Below are 16,974 nucleotides of genomic sequence, written 5' to 3' on the forward strand. Positions count from 1 at the left end.
AAAAACGACATAGTATAGTAAGGCTTTTTTTTATTAAAAAAAGACATAATATAGTAAGGCTTTTTTCGATAAAAAATGACGTTGTATAGTAAGGCTTTTTTTCGTAAAAAAACGACATAGTATAGTAAGGCTTTTTTCTTCAAAAACGACATAGTATAGTAAGGCTTTTTTTTAATTAAAAAACGACATAGTATAGTAAGGCTTTTTTCTTCAAAAACGACATAGTATAGTAAGGCTTTTTTTTAATTAAAAAACGACATAGTATAGTAAGGCTTTTTTCTTCAAAAACGACATAGTATAGTAAGGCTTTTTTTATTAAAAAACGACATAGTATAGTAAGGCTTTTTTCTTCAAAAACGACATAGTATAGTAAGGCTTTTTTTTATTAAAAAACGACATAGTATAGTAAGGCTTTTTTTTTATTAAAAAAAGACATAATATAGTAAGGCTTTTTTCGATAAAAAATGACATAGTATAGTAAGGCTTTTTTCGTAAAAAAACGACATAGTATAGTAAGGCTTTTTTCTTAAAAAACGACATAGTATAGTAAGGCTTTTTTTTTATTAAAAAACGACATAGTATAGTAAGGCTTTTTTCGTAAAAAAAACGACATAGTATAGTAAGGCTTTTTTTTTATTAAAAAACGACATAGTATAGTAAGGCTTTTTTCTTCAAAAACGACATAGTATAGTAAGGCTTTTTTTTAATTAAAAAACGACATAGTATAGTAAGGCTTTTTTCTTCAAAAACGACATAGTATAGTAAGGCTTTTTTTTTATTAAAAAACGACATAGTATAGTAAGGCTTTTTTTTTATTAAAAAATGACATAGTATAGTAAGGCTTTTTTCTTCAAAAACGACATAGTATAGTAAGGCTTTTTTCGTAAAAAAACGACATAGTATAGTAAGGCTTTTTTCGTAAAAAAACGACATAGTATAGTAAGGCTTTTTTCTTAAAAAACGACATAGTATAGTAAGGCTTTTTTTTTATTAAAAAACGACATAGTATAGTAAGGCTTTTTTCGTAAAAAAAACGACATAGTATAGTAAGGCTTTTTTTTATTAAAAAACGACATAGTATAGTAAGGCTTTTTTTTATTAAAAAACGACATAGTATAGTAAGGCTTTTTTCTTCAAAAACGACATAGTATAGTAAGGCTTTTTTTTATTAAAAAACGACATAGTATAGTAAGGCTTTTTTCTTCAAAAACGACATAGTATAGTAAGGCTTTTTTTATTAAAAAACGACATAGTATAGTAAGGCTTTTTTTTTATTAAAAAACGACATAGTATAGTAAGGCTTTTTTCTTCAAAAACGACATAGTATAGTAAGGCTTTTTTTATTAAAAAACGACATAGTATAGTAAGGCTTTTTTCTTCAAAAACGACATAGTATAGTAAGGCTTTTTTTTAATTAAAAAACGACATAGTATAGTAAGGCTTTTTTCTTCAAAAACGACATAGTATAGTAAGGCTTTTTTTAATTAAAAAACGACATAGTATAGTAAGGCTTTTTTCTTCAAAAACGACATAGTATAGTAAGGCTTTTTTTTTATTAAAAAACGACATAGTATAGTAAGGTTTTTTTCTTCAAAAACGACATAGTATAGTAAGGCTTTTTTTTATTAAAGAACGACATAGTATAGTAAGGCTTTTTCCTTCAAAAACGACATAGTATAGTAAGGCTTTTTTTTATTAAAAAAAGACATAATATAGTAAGGCTTTTTTTCGTAAAAACGACATAGTATAGTAAGGCTTTTTTCGTAAAAAAAACGACATAGTATAGTAAGGCTTTTTTCTTCAAAAACGACATAGTATAGTAAGGCTTTTTTTTTAATTAAAAAACGACATAGTATAGTAAGGCTTTTTTCTTCAAAAACGACATAGTATAGTAAGGCTTTTTTTTTAATTAAAAAACGACATAGTATAGTAAGGCTTTTTTTTAATTAAAAAATGACATAGTATAGTAAGGCTTTTTTCTTCAAAAACGACATAGTATAGTAAGGCTTTTTTCGAAAAAAAACGACATAGTATAGTAAGGCTTTTTTCTTAAAAAACGACATAGTATAGTAAGGCTTTTTTTTAATTAAAAAACGACATAGTATAGTAAGGCTTTTTTCGTAAAAAAAACGACATAGTATAGTAAGGCTTTTTTTATTAAAAAACGACATAGTATAGTAAGGCTTTTTTCTTCAAAAACGACATAGTATAGTAAGGCTTTTTTTTAATTAAAAAACGACATAGTATAGTAAGGCTTTTTTCTTCAAAAACGACATAGTATAGTAAGGCTTTTTTTATTAAAAAACGACATAGTATAGTAAGGCTTTTTTCTTCAAAAACGACATAGTATAGTAAGGCTTTTTTTTTATTAAAAAACAACATAGTATAGTAAGGCTTTTTTCTTCAAAAACGACATAGTATAGTAAGGCTTTTTTTTATTAAAAAAACGACATAGTATAGTAAGGCTTTTTTCTTCAAAAACGACATAGTATAGTAAGGCTTTTTTAATTAAAAAACGACATAGTATAGTAAGGCTTTTTTCTTCAAAAACGACATAGTATAGTAAGGCTTTTTTTTATTAAAAAACGACATAGTATAGTAAGGTTTTTTTTCTTCAAAAACGACATAGTATAGTAAGGCTTTTTTTATTAAAGAACGACATAGTATAGTAAGGCTTTTTTCTTCAAAAACGACATAGTATAGTAAGGCTTTTTTTTAATTAAAAAACGACATAGTATAGTAAGGCTTTTTTCTTCAAAAACGACATAGTATAGTAAGGCTTTTTTTTAATTAAAAAACAACATAGTATAGTAAGGCTTTTTTCTTCAAAAACGACATAGTATAGTAAGGCTTTTTTTAATTAAAAAAACGACATAGTATAGTAAGGCTTTTTTCTTCAAAAACGACATAGTATAGTAAGGCTTTTTTTAATTAAAAAACGACATAGTATAGTAAGGCTTTTTTCTTCAAAAACGACATAGTATAGTAAGGCTTTTTTTTTTAAAAAAACGACATAGTATAGTAAGGTTTTTTTCTTCAAAAACGACATAGTATAGTAAGGCTTTTTTTTATTAAAGAACGACATAGTATAGTAAGGCTTTTTCCTTCAAAAACGACATAGTATAGTAAGGCTTTTTTTATTAAAAAAAGACATAATATAGTAAGGCTTTTTTTCGTAAAAACGACATAGTATACTAAGGCTTTTTTCGTAAAAAAACGACATAGTATAGTAAGGCTTTTTTCTTCAAAAACGACATAGTATAGTAAGGCTTTTTTTTATTAAAAAACGACATAGTATAGTAAGGCTTTTTTCTTCAAAAACGACATAGTATAGTAAGGCTTTTTTTATTAAAAAAATGACATAATATAGTAAGGCTTTTTTCGTAAAAAAACGACATAGTATAGTAAGGCTTTTTTTATTAAAGAACGACATAGTATAGTAAGGCTTTTTCCTTCAAAAACGACATAGTATAGTAAGGCTTTTTTTTATTAAAAAAAGACATAATATAGTAAGGCTTTTTTTCGTAAAAACGACATAGTATAGTAAGGCTTTTTTCGTAAAAAAACGACATAGTATAGTAAGGCTTTTTTTATTAAAAAACGACATAGTATAGTAAGGCTTTTTTCTTCAAAAACGACATAGTATAGTAAGGCTTTTTTTTTATTAAAAAACGACATAGTATAGTAAGGCTTTTTTCTTAAAAAACGACATAGTATAGTAAGGCTTTTTTTATTAAAAAAACGACATAGTATAGTAAGGCTTTTTTCTTCAAAAACGACATAGTATAGTAAGGCTTTTTTTAATTAAAAAACGACATAGTATAGTAAGGCTTTTTTCTTCAAAAACGACATAGTATAGTAAGGCTTTTTTCATTAAAAAACGACATAGTATAGTAAGGTTTTTTTCTTCAAAAACGACATAGTATAGTAAGGCTTTTTTTTATTAAAGAACGACATAGTATAGTAAGGCTTTTTCCTTCAAAAACGACATAGTATAGTAAGGCTTTTTTTATTAAAAAAAGACATAATATAGTAAGGCTTTTTTTCGTAAAAACGACATAGTATAGTAAGGCTTTTTTCGTAAAAAAACGACATAGTATAGTAAGGCTTTTTTCTTCAAAAACGACATAGTATAGTAAGGCTTTTTTTTATTAAAAAACGACATAGTATAGTAAGGCTTTTTTCTTCAAAAACGACATAGTATAGTAAGGCTTTTTTTATTAAAAAAACGACATAGTATAGTAAGGCTTTTTTTTTAATTAAAAAACGACATAGTATAGTAAGGCTTTTTTTATTAAAAAAAGACATAATATAGTAAGGCTTTTTTCGATAAAAAATGACGTTGTATAGTAAGGCTTTTTTCGTAAAAAAACGACATAGTATAGTAAGGCTTTTTTTTTTATTAAAAAACGACATAGTATAGTAAGGCTTTTTTTAATTAAAAAACGACATAGTATAGTAAGGCTTTTTTTATTAAAAAAAGACATAGTATAGTAAGGCTTTTTTTTATTAAAAAACGACATAGTATAGTAAGGCTTTTTTATTAAAAAAAGACATAATGTAGTAAGGCTTTTTTCGTAAAAAACGACATAGTATAGTAAGGCTATTTTTCGTAAAAAAACGACATAGTATAGTAAGGCTATTTTTCGAAAAAAAATGACATAGTATAGTAAGGCTTTTTTCTTCAAAAACGACATACTATAGTAAGGCTTTTTTACTGTACACAAAACCAGTAGAATGGTGCCTATGTTTTAGTTTAAAACCACATGTGGGCGTCTAGACTAGACAGAGGGATGTGTTTTTGGGAGGTAGAGTACACGTAACATTGAAAATTCAATCAAGTGAAGGCTGTTTCCTGCTGGACGACAGGGGGCGAAAGACGGGGGGCTGAGGTTTCCACCGGACCCGCTGTGCTCCTAATGCAGCCTTAGCTTGTAATTGCATCCCAGAAGTCTCTTCATTTACAGGCAACAGAAACCACGCGGCAGCCACCAAGCCGCTCATCCTGTAGCTGTTAATTAAAACAGCGCTTCATGCCTTGACATTGGTGACCAGAATCCTCACTTGTGTTCCTGTACCTGCCAATTTTGAAAAACAAGTTTACTTAACCCTGAATTCTGAAAATCTGCCATTCAGTTATAGTTTTCATGCACACAAAAAACATGTACAGGGAATATTGTTGAATAAGTAGAGAAATCACTAAAATTACCAATACATAACACTTTGACTAACAGCATCAATTTAACTGCATGTGTTCATGTAATCCCTGTGTCCAATCAAATGTCTTGGTTTCAGGTGTGGCAGAGGAAGCAATTAAGGAGGTGTGGTGTCTCTACCTAATCCTTGGCTATCTTCATTCCCTCCATCATTATGGGGACTCCTCCCAGAGCTTTGCGGAAAAGGTGACTGCTGACGATGTCGTTCACGCCGACTATTTCCAAATGTCAGCCCGTAAGCTTGCGTTTGTCTCATTAAAGTTGTCTCAGTCCATCTTACAGGCCTGCCATTCCCAATCAAGCCCACTGGGAAAATGGAGAAAGCCTCTCATCATCACCACGCTCATTTGCATGAGCACAGGTTAGAGACAGTCAATCAAGAGACGAGAAGAAGGGGCTGCTGGGAAACTGACGATTGGAAGTATGTATTAGGTGGGTGCAAGTTAAGCGAAAGCCGTCGCGAGACATCAAGAAATGTCAGCGAAGCCTTTTTGTTCAACAATTTTCTGACCTGTGGGTATGCAGAGGCCTGCACATGATCCTCCCACGTGAAGGCGAGCTCTTCGTCTAAAGTGCATTGACATCTGATGCAGCTGAAGGCCTTCAAAAGCTCACATCACTCATGGAGATAGATGAATGACATCTTTTGGAGGTAATGGACAGAGCACAACTTTTTTTCTTCGTGATCGGTTTTGCTTCCTTGTCACAATACGGCAATCTATCAAGCCATTTTCAACATGATTACATGGTAATGCAAATGCATTATTTAAAAATGCTCAGGTTGTTTTAGAGGCGGCCCGGTGGAGCGAGTGGTTAGTGCGACGACTCGCAGCGCTGGGATCCTGGGTTCAAATCCCGGTCACGTCTTCGTAGTTTGCATGTTCCCTCTAGAAACTCGTGTAGTAAAAATAGTTCCTAAAAAGGTAAATTAGACAATAAACACAATCAAAACTCTCTTGACCTTAGATGATAAAATATTGTAGTTTATTTTTCTACAATAAACAAATATTTTAGAAATGGGTACTTTTGAGATGACCATTTTAAGACATACAGAAATGGAATTGGAGTAGTATTTGTATAAGTATTATCGCTGACATTCACAAAACTCTCTTACCTTGCAGAAACTGAGGCTAGAAAAAACGTATGCAAAGGTAACTTTGCATGTGAAGCAATCCTGAGCGTGACTATGGGAGAACATTTTGCATGATTGCAAAGATGTAAATAATGCTGGCGAGGGTGATGCAGTTCTTTAAGGACAACTATCCGGACGTGGTCACCTGATTTCCACCAACATAGAAACCTGGCTTCTTACTAATGTAGGTATGTACTTTAATATTGAACATTCTGGATTTTCCTTTTGACTGAAGAACTTATTTTCTTTCAAAAAGAGGCAGTAAGAGAAAATTTTAATCGTCCTTATCTTATACAAGTTCTCTCCCTATTGGCGTATATGTGAACTGCAGGTTCTCCTCCACAAAACGCCAGCCGCCATTACAATCCAAATCTGGAAGGAGTACGTCGAGGTGTCATGGGGGCCTCTTCACGTCTCCCCGGTGTGCAGATTCGCAACGACCTAAGGCACAGAGAAGCCACGAGTTGGGTGAGGATGATTGGGACCAATGTCACACAAGATGAGTTAGGAAAATGAGAAGAGGGGGAGCGGATGGATCAGCGAGAACGCCAGTCCATCAGGGAGCAATGAGAGTGAAAGGACGAGTGGATGAAGCCTCACTCTGAGAGTGTCATCCATCTTCTTTAATCGCACACACTTGACAACTACACACCAACCTCTCCTCGTGAGATTTAATAGAATTCCATAGAACATAAGCTGAGAGTAACAAAAAAAAATAAAACTTTTATGGCTTAGCCTGGTTTAGTTTGATTGAGATCAACAAAACTGGTTAGAAAATATTATTGCTTTTTGAGTTGTTTGAGTACGTTAAGTTATACGTAGGTCTTAATTTTACATTGTTTTTGTATGTCTTAATTAATATGCGTTTTTAACCTTTCAGAGGTAGTTCTTAAAGCTACATGAATCCCTACAAAGATCTGGACAGTCTACAGATTTCTCAGGAACCAAAAGAAGGAAGATGAAACCTGAGAGGATAACATTTGCCTTAGAAATGTAAGCAGTAGACGTGAGAACAGCCTGAAATGTGTGAGAATGACTACATTGCAACACACACATAGCTGGAAAAGTATACATTATCTTCAACTAATTACAACGGCTGATCTGACAAAATGACTTTGGCCTAATGTTTTATTTTACTAATCTGAAGATATTTTACATTATAATTAGCATTCAGGGACCTAATACACTTTTTTGGCTAAATGTTGTTGTTTTTTTACTGCAGAGTGTGGAAAAAACTGTACTTATCAGTTCCCTAAATGGCACCAAAGCAGCATTTAGGTTGGCATGAATAAACCAAGAGAAAAGAGTGGGTCACTCAGCAGCAGTGGGATGATGAGGCTGTTGAGACCCTAGAGATCCCACTGCAGTCATTATCACACATCCCACTTGCTACCTAAATCTCATTCTAATCCCTTTCCTCGAGTGTGATTATTTTTGGCAGATTTCACACTAGCGCGCTCACACAATGTAGATAAACTGCCGAATTAATTAACGAGAAAGTTAGTTTTTAAACAGATCTTTAAAAGCCTTTTTCTATCTGTAAAACCCGGGAATGGGTGTGAAATTAATTTTGGGGATCTAATTTGAAAATGAAGGTTCCCCCTGCATTCCGTGCTCTGCTGCCACCCAATTCAAATTGCTGCAGTAATGGGGGTCAACCCAGAGTCAATATTATTTCTTTTTGTCTCGCCTGCAGGGACCAGAGGTGAGAAAAGCTCATCATGAAGAGTGAGAGAGTCCAATGAGAGGGAGGGGCGGAGACGAGGCCAGTGTGGTAGATGAAGCGCGCTACTATCTTTGTTGTGCATAAAGAATGGGGAGGTGGGTTGACACCACCGGGTCACTCACTTGACGATGCCGGTGTTCTTTCTCTCGTTCTCTTCGCGGCGGCTTCGTATCTGCTGCTCAGCCAACACCATCTCTTCTTCCATGTTGTTGATTTCCTCCTTAGCTCGCCGACGGTTTTCCTGGGGGCGACACAAACAGACAGAAGCTATTAGAGGAACAATAGAGAGCTCTGGGAGGAGGGGTTGTTTTAGCTCAAGCTTTTGAGAAGACCAAATTGACTTTTTAACTCATTGACGGTGCAATACGTCACATCTATTTGACATGGGGAGTTGGCAGGGAATTAACAATTTTTTGGGTCAAAAATTGTCTTTTCAGAGTCTGGGTTAAAGCCAATGAGAGTGATTTAAAGATTACTTGTGGATGTTTACCAATGACTGACAATAGAATGAACAGCGTCAATGTGTTAGGCTGAATGTGCAATGGGTAATCAATGAGCACTGTTGTCAAAAACCGTATAAACAATGTGGCCATACCTGTCTGCTTCTCCCAGCATGTTTGATGCTGTAAAACATGGGTCCCAGTTCTGCCAGCCATTCCCCATCTGCTGCTGTTACACACTGCATGTACTCCTACAAGACCAACATGCGAGTTAAAACCACATTAGCAATGACGTAAACCTTTTCAGTACAGTTCAAAGGTTTCACCTTGGTAGTCATGACTAGCTCGTGGTAGATGATGTAGTCGGGGGTGTAGCCCATTCCAAAGAGGGAGCTGGTGGGGTGAAGGTGACATGGCATACCTGTCCTCACATTCACGTATTCTCCGATGCCCTGGAGCCAAACACAAGCCACGTATTACATTAGCAGTGCCTATTTTCTACTATGTTCTGTAAGTATATACAACAAAGAGAGTGAAAAAACAAAAACCTTGAGCTTGGCAGCCTGATGGAAGTAAGCGGCGCAGATGCACTTCCTGATGATGTCCCAGTCTGACCCACATGACATTAAGTTCATCCTCTGCTGTACCATGATGTCTTTTAATTGGGAGCGAACCTCACGCACCTGCCATACAACAACAGTGTGAGAATATCAAAGGTAGAACAAGGACAATTTTCACAAGTCAGTGGACTTTGGTGATATTGTAGATCAGATGAGTAATGGTCTCTTTCACCCAATTTACCTGACCGGCAATGTAATAAAGTTACCGATATTTTCAACTTTGACCTATTGTTCCAAGTTTGTCAAACTATAGTCCCATTTGCACATATACATATGTTCGATTAAATGTCATAGCTGAGAATGACCAATAAAAAAAATAATTGTAAAATCATTTAATCGCACAGCCCAAGCATCTAATCTCTAGCAGCAATAAAAACTAATGGAACTTTAAAGCACATGACCAACCTTGCGCATAGCCTTGGTGTGAATGAAGTGATCGTTGCACCATATGCTGGAATAATTGTTGTTTTTCCACTGCGTGTAGACATTAAGGTACGTCAAGTGGTCACTCTCTGGCACCGAAAACTTCTCCCTGACTTGGTCGCTCTCTTCCTCACGGCCCTATAAATGCATACACGGTGTGTTCATACGTTAGCAACGCGTCTACCATAAGGAAAAAATGACAAAATGCAACAAAAGGTCTAAAAACCAAAGGGGGGGGGGTCAAACCTTAGGTCTGTAAAAAATGGCCGGCACAGAGAGCATGGAAACGACGATGAGGATGTCGGCGCTGCAGCCCATGTCACAGGAGACAATCAGCATCTTGGACAACGCCGGGTCGAGAGGAAACTCCACCATCATGCGGCCGGTCGGCGTAAGATTACCTGAAAGCAGTGATGAAGTCACACATAAGGAATAATGAGGTGTACGGTGGATGGGCTAAAAGCTTCCTTTCCAGCAGAAAACTGCAAAGCATGAGGAGAGGGCAGCATTAAAACACTTCATCAGTTTATGACAGTAGGATGAATTGACCGTTCTAAATACTAAAAGCCGGTGGAAAGAACAAGATCAAAAAACTTTGCCAGTTCTGATTTGGATGATTGGATGACAGAGTCTAAGGAGCTTACTCTGAGAAAGAAGCCGAGCAGCCAGTTTGGAGCAGGTAAACCTTAATCATAGATAATCTGCTATTAACACACCATACAGGGAATCATCAAAAGTCCCTCGTTATCCCTAAATCCAGAAATCCTTGGAATATGGCTAAGGAAGAGACTCAATTGAGGCCCAAAGCAGCTAAATTAAATACTGGATCTGTTACCAGGCAATTAGTTCACTGGCTAAACCGTTGACGAAATCATGCAGGCTTGTTGAACCGTGCTAGTTTGAAATTGTCTGTAGACAACACTCAAATGATTAAATTCTCTTAAGTAATCTGCTTTGTGAGCATTGCAAACTCATTGTAATACTGACGTACAATTCATTTGAAGTACCACCACCTCCCAATTCAAATGGATTAAGTGTCAATGGGACTAAAACTTGATTATTCAAAGATTTACAAGCCATTTGACCCACCAGTATTATCCAGCGCGCCCAGGATCCAGAGCTGGTACATGGAGTTGAGCATGTTGTCTTCGGGTGGGGGATCCATGAAGTGAAAAAGCAGCAAATCCTGAACACCCAACGACTTCAACAGCAGGACCACATTGGCCAGATTGGTCCGCTGAATCTCTGGTATGGTGGTGGTCAGCATCTCATTCTTATAGGCACTCTGAGTGTAGAGTCTGGGTGGAAATGTATGCGTACATAATTTAGCACTACATCCAAGTCATATGTCTACTGCAGTTAAGAAAATAGAGCAATACAGAAATCCCTTGATTATCGCAGCTTCTCTTTTCGCGAATTCACTACTTTGTGATTCTTCCGCTATTAATTATCTTTTTAAAAATAATAATTACCTTTTTTAAAGTTACAAAAATGTGAAAATGGTCTACATTAACTGCGATATATGAGGGATTACAGTACCTGTAACACTGTCCTGGTCCTGTACGACCTGCTCTACCAGAACGCTGGTTCGCATTTGCTTGGCTTATAGGGTACACTTGCAGAGCATCCATTCCAATACGGGGATTGAACACCTGTAAATAAATGCATAGATTAATAACCAGATTAAAACATATTAAAGGATGACAGTCGTCAGAAAATGGTTGAAATACCTTGAGTTTGCAATATCCTGCGTCCACAACAAACATGATACCATCCACGGTGAGGGAAGTCTCTGCTATGTTTGTCGCGACGATACATTTTCGTACACCGTCTGGGGCCTAAAATGGGGAGATAAAAAAAAGATGGTTACCATGTGTCCAGTTATATATGGGAGCTAACTAAACGGCAGAAAACATGCAGTCCATAGAAATTAATATAAAGAAACCTTCTGGAAGATTTTGGCCTGCAGGTCAGAGGGCAACTGGGAGTAAATTGGCAGTACAGCCAAAGCAGGAGCATTATCCAATTCCTCCAGTCGCTCCACTATCTGATCAGATGTCACCTACAAGAACGTGGATTTAAAGCAATATATTATATATACAAAAATTCTGCAGTGAATATCACCCATGACCCAATATTTATTGACCAGATTATAAATTAACAAACCCATAAATACCACAAAAATTAAAAACTACAAAAGGTTATTCAGAGTTATCACATTACTAAATCCATTCACTACTTATTTCTTTAATAACATCTATTCCATATCTGCAAGCCATCCCCACCACTATGTAGAACATTAAAATCAAGAATATGTTATCTTTTATATATCAATCTGAACTTTCTAGTATTTCAAGCTCTTGTTTCGCTGCACCTCAGCCTTACCTCAATATCCTCCTGACCGGGCATGAAGATGAGGATGTCCCCAAATAACCCACTGAGGTGAATCTGTAGGGCCTGTTTCACTGCTGCCTCCACGTAGTCCTCCTGAGGAGTCTGAAATGTAGAAAGGGAGGGAAAAAAAATTCTAATTAAAGCCAATCAATGATCAGCCTAGTGTTTCTAAAAGCAAGACGCGCAACTGTACAAACCTTGCTAAACATTATGTCTACTGGAAATGTTCTTCCCGGAATGTGGAATATGGGCACGTTGCCGAAAAAGGAGGCAAATTTGTCCGAGTCCATCGTCGCTGATGTGACAATGAGTTTCAAGTCCGTGCGCCGGGATACAACCTGAAAAAAAAAACAATAAAGAAGGATAAATCAATCACGTCTTGCGTAATTGTTCACATCTGTAAAGGAGAACGGGAGACAAGTGAAACATACTTCACGGAGAAGACCGAACAGCACGTCAGTGTTCAGGGAACGCTCGTGAGCTTCGTCCATGATGACAGCGCTGTAGTGGTCCAGGTCGGACTCCCTGAGCGACTCTCTGAGCAGGATGCCATCCGTCATGTACTTGATCATTGTTTTTTCACACGTGCAGTCCTCAAAACGAATGGCATAGCCAACCTGTGTAATAGAGAAGAATATTTGTCTGGCCAGCAACTGGAAATAACAAAATCGATTCATGTGATGATCACATAACGGGAAAAGATATCATTTTCAAATCAAGGTTGAAATCATCAACATAAAGTGTTAAAAATTGTAATAATTGTTGTATATTTTTTCATTCAATGATTCAACATATTTTATATGGTTGCATATCCCTATCATGATATAAAATTGCCTATATTGTAGATAAGATTGTATTTATTTATTTAAATTCTACAGTACTACTTGTAATAATAAATTACTGAGACAATATATAGATCTATATGATCATGTGTGTGTGTGACTTTATTCCTTGCATAGTATCCAACACAAAATAGAGAAAAGAATGTTAGTTCAATTTCCCTTTGGAAATGAAATATAAAAATGGCGACATTTAATTGATAGAAAATATTCTTCTTTGCTTTTTCCACTAGATGGGAGTGTTCCCTTGTTTATTCTTCTCACAAATGATTTTGTTTGAGGGGACACTCACCACTGACTGGTTACGTTAATTGCAGAACAAATATAGACAAACATCAGCCCTATAAATAATGAATCAAACCTTAGTAACCCTGACAGAGGCTTAGAATAAAATGCCTCCATTGTGAATTTTGCTTAATTTTCAAAATATATGTGAAGTAACTCTGAAATGTTTCATGATGGGGAAACTACCATTGAAATGCCATTAAATGTGGACAAACATTAAAGTCAAAAAGTCGCACACATCACATAAATGAGAAGAAATAGCCTTACCTCTTCTCCTAGGTTGGTGCCTATCTCCTCGCTGACTCTCTTGGCAACGCTCATGGCGGCCACTCTGCGAGGTTGTGTACACCCCACCATACCGTAGCTGGTGTAACCATCTTCGTGGAGGTATTGGGTCAGCTGTGTCGTTTTCCCACTGCCCGTTTCGCCAACAACAATAACAATGCTGTTGTCCCTGTAAGGCAGTAATGCGGTTATTCACTTGACTGTCAGATAACAAGATCTGTGACTCATTTTTGAGTGTATGTGCACCTGATGATATTAAGAAGCTGCTGTCTCACAGCAAAAATTGGCAGGTACTGTCTTTGCTCCAGAAGGCTTTTCTTTTTGGCAAACTCACTGCTGGCTTCGCTCTTCTCTTTCATGTGATCTGCAAACTTCTGCTCTGCTCTATGAAGTCGAATGAGAGAAGAACCTTGTTGTAAGGAGGAATGCGTGTGGCACCAAGAAAGCATTAAGAGAGACGCACTTGTAGTCTACTTTGCCATCCTCGCCAACCTCTTGGCCTTCAAACGCCTCGTCTTCTTTCTTTTGGATGCCCATAATGTCGCCCAGTTTGGTGCCTGCTAGTTCCCAATGTTTGTGCTGTGCCTGAAAAGACATGGTTTTGAAATATTTAAAGAATGCCCCCATTTCAGGTTGAAAACTCGGAGCTTAGCAACTTACTTTCTTGCGCTCTTTCTGTTCACGATGCTTACGGACGAGCTGACTGCCCTTGCGGGAGATGATGGCCAAGTCAGAGGTGGCGTCTTTCACAGGGATTATAGGCTCTGGCTGCAGTCACAATAGCAAAGCGCACACTTAGGAACTGGAGGTTTCATGGAATTTCTCATAAACCAATCTACCTGTTTAGTAAACACTATCCTCCCATCCAGGAAGGGAGGAACCAAATTATGAACCAGCAGGTGAACCTTTGTGGCATTGTCCTCCTCAAAGTCTTCGTCTACCTCCAACCTCTGCACCACGCCGCTGGTCAACATACGGTTGGTCTCCCAACGCTCATTGTCCTATTAACAAAGAAACAGAAGCTGTTATAGTAAGACAAAAAAGGCAAGCTATGTTAGTGTAACGTTACCTCGTTGATTTGACGTTTTTGGGCGGATATTCGTTTCTGAGTTTGCTTCTGAAGAATCTGCTCTCTCTTCTTTATGTAGTCTTCGGACGTGGAAGTAAAGGGATTGTGAAACTCATCATAGCCTTCGTCCATCATGTACCAGTCTCTGTCGGCTTGCTGCAAACAGCGGAATTTTCATTCACCCCCCAAATGCAAACGGTTCCCGGGGTAAATCAAATTCAATCCACATACCTTTTGATCTTCTTCCCACTGCTCTTTCTCATCCTCATTATCGAATGAAATTCCAGGCCCGCCCTCTTTTTTACCTACAACAAACACAAAGTACATCATCTTTCTGGTCCCCAAAATATCTGAAAACCCATTCTAATAACGTCATATTTGTACATTATTGAAGGGGCTTGAATATTCATTGTTACCTTTTCCTTGAGACAAACGAGGTGTAGAACCCAAATGCTTCCTGTCGTTGGCCCACTCGTTGTACTTGAACGAAGGGGTGGGCAAGGGTGTATTGTCAGCGTAATTGCCTTTCACTGATCTGAAATCAGAGCAGAGGGGACATTGTTATATCAACCTCATTCGCTGCCATTGAAAGCAATGGACATCTAATACATTTTGACTATGTGTCCGGAAGTGAATGATGGCTGCCAGCCTCGCCAAATCAAAATAGATTGGACATCTCGCACCGTCTAAAGCAGACTGGGTGCACGAATGAATAAATAATGGACATCACAGCAAAATGCTGTACAAGACATTAAATGTGAGAGGATAATTTGTTGACATCGCAAAGAATGTGTTGAATTGAATATAAAATGTTGACCTGTCTCTTCTCTGGCTTTCTCGACCTGTGTTCCGACCCCGTTCCGATTCTCTTGGAGAAGAAGTAGGGGAAGGAAGCTCCCAATGGGAATGCCGGTTACTGCCGTAACCACTATCTTCCTCTTCCCAGTTGGAGCGGGAAGGCGTAGAACCATCTGAGTTTGTACATGCAAGTCAAGTTAATAGGACAATGGTACTAGAGAAATTTTAGGACTTCAATAGGACAGCTTTCGGCGCACAAATGGTATTTTTATATTAAAAAATAAATACCATTACCAGTGTGATTTATTTTAAACTACCTCTCGGGCGTTGTTGTGGTGTTAGTGGTTCATCCCGCTTGCTACCCCGACTGAGACGATCCGACCAGCCGTCTCGCTGTGAGAAGTCGCTCCTCTCGCTGCGGTGTGAACGTTCCGAGCGGCTGCCCTCTCGGGTATCTCAAAAGAAAAAAAATACATGTTAACATCATGGTTGCGAGCTCACAATTAGCTTAGCCAAGAGCTCTTTGGAATCACCTCTTTCACGCCGTCGATCCCTGCGCTTGTCTTTGTCTTTGTTGCGGTCTTCCTTGGATGAAATGTAGACACCTTGCTCACGTCTGTCTTTTTCTCTCTGCTCGTGTCGGCGACGAAACTCCTCGCTGACTCCTCCGGGACTGGAAGGCGTCTCAGAGCCACTTGTACGGTATTTCCTACTGATGTAATGAAAACAAAAATAGGCTACAATGACGGGCTCTTCACTAAAAAAATATCACACAAAAAAGAAACCGTGTCAACTCCTTACTTCTCCTTTTTATCCTGTCCATTTTTTTCTTCATCTTCATCATCTGAACCAGAGTCACTTTTATTTTCCTCCCAGTCTTTGAATGAGGAAACCCTTGATTTTTTTCTGGTCCCATCCTCGCCATACGCTTCATTTTGTTCTCTATTCTCTCGTTCTTTCCTTTTCTGGGCCGCTAGCAGATCTAAGCCCAGCAGAGATGTTCGAGGGGTTGGGGCACGAAATACGTGCTGTTCTGCAGCAGCATTCTTCTTCTTCACTACTAGTCCTCCAACTTGGTCTTGAGTATCACTGCCCTCCAGTCTGTGCATAGAGTCATCGTCATCCATTTCCCCCTGCAATGAAAGATTGTATCTATAATCAAGTTACTCGTACAAAATGTATTACAAACAATGTGATCGACGTTGAAATACGTATACAATCAACTCTGTTACTGACAGCGATTACGATAGTAAAACTTACCCAGGAGTGGCGATTGGCTAATAGCTGGTTAGCTAGCAGTACCGACAGGGAAGAATCCACACATAAAAGATCAACACGTTTCTTCTGAATTCATGTAACTCTCGCCCTTAGTTAAAGCGACCAGTATAAACAAGGAATATGTGTGGCTTGTAAATAAAGAATTAGTTTGATAGCACATTCGTCAATCGTACGTGCATGTTGACGGAACAGGTTGCCGCCATTGCTCTTATTTCTTCTTCTACGAAAATTTCGGGCACCTATTACTGCATTACTGCCGCCTAGTGTTGGTCAAGAAATGATCACTTAGAAAAGACCGACTCTAAAAAGATAGAAACATTATTCAACAGTTCCACCACGGTTCCATCAATTTTCAAATGTATTATAATATAAACACGTACACTAACACAATTTCAATCACAACAAGAATTTTAGGGTATATAACAACAAATGTCATTATTGTCTTTTCCTCCCTAACGAAATTATTCAA

The 16,974-nt window shown here is 37.3% G+C and overlaps 1 protein-coding gene and 2 long non-coding RNA genes across 3 annotated transcripts in view; 2 read left to right on the forward strand and 1 right to left on the reverse strand.

Annotated features, from left to right (window-relative positions):
* Positions 1–6,557, forward strand: part of LOC144194621 (uncharacterized) — a 98,488-nt gene extending 91,931 nt beyond the window's left edge. Inside the window, exons 12-15 of the long non-coding RNA XR_013325934.1 lie at positions 5,296–5,402; positions 5,487–5,648; positions 5,742–5,868; positions 6,338–6,557. This is a non-coding gene — a long non-coding RNA (uncharacterized LOC144194621). The remainder of the gene's footprint in view (positions 1–5,295; positions 5,403–5,486; positions 5,649–5,741; positions 5,869–6,337) is intronic.
* Positions 6,173–16,741, reverse strand: dhx38 (DEAH (Asp-Glu-Ala-His) box polypeptide 38). The gene is made up of 27 exons (XM_077713820.1): positions 16,488–16,741; positions 16,029–16,360; positions 15,761–15,939; positions 15,545–15,682; positions 15,247–15,400; positions 14,846–14,964; positions 14,661–14,734; positions 14,430–14,585; positions 14,200–14,361; positions 14,021–14,128; positions 13,824–13,945; positions 13,607–13,744; positions 13,343–13,529; positions 12,383–12,568; positions 12,149–12,289; positions 11,943–12,053; positions 11,503–11,619; positions 11,288–11,395; positions 11,097–11,209; positions 10,647–10,855; positions 9,804–9,958; positions 9,540–9,695; positions 9,063–9,197; positions 8,841–8,966; positions 8,670–8,765; positions 8,197–8,315; positions 6,173–6,789 (listed from the first exon to the last, which is right to left on the reverse strand). Exons 2-27 carry the CDS (start codon positions 16,352–16,354, stop codon positions 6,708–6,710), a joined length of 3,717 nt encoding a protein of 1,238 aa, XP_077569946.1. The 5' UTR covers positions 16,355–16,360; positions 16,488–16,741; the 3' UTR covers positions 6,173–6,707.
* LOC144194622 (uncharacterized) lies at positions 6,667–9,358 on the forward strand. The gene is made up of 3 exons (XR_013325935.1): positions 6,667–6,816; positions 7,229–7,341; positions 8,045–9,358. It is a non-coding gene; the product is annotated as an uncharacterized LOC144194622 (long non-coding RNA).
* Positions 16,742–16,974: the final 233 nt, after the last annotated feature.

The sequence above is a fragment of the Stigmatopora nigra genome, chromosome 3 (genome assembly GCF_051989575.1).
Source record: "Stigmatopora nigra isolate UIUO_SnigA chromosome 3, RoL_Snig_1.1, whole genome shotgun sequence".
Lineage (NCBI taxonomy): Eukaryota > Metazoa > Chordata > Actinopteri > Syngnathiformes > Syngnathidae > Stigmatopora > Stigmatopora nigra.

Bases quoted from the DNA above. Each gene is read 5' to 3' on its own strand.
- dhx38 (XM_077713820.1), bottom strand. From the start codon at position 16,354: ATGGATGACGATGACTCTATGCACAGACTGGAGGGCAGTGATACTCAA. The intron at 15,940-16,028 runs GTAAGGAGTTGA...TCATTACATCAG, and splicing joins GGACAGGATAAAAAGGAGAA to TAGGAAATACCGTACAAGTG. The intron at 11,396-11,502 runs GTTTCTTTATAT...TCCCCATTTTAG, and splicing joins AGGCCAAAATCTTCCAGAAG to GCCCCAGACGGTGTACGAAA.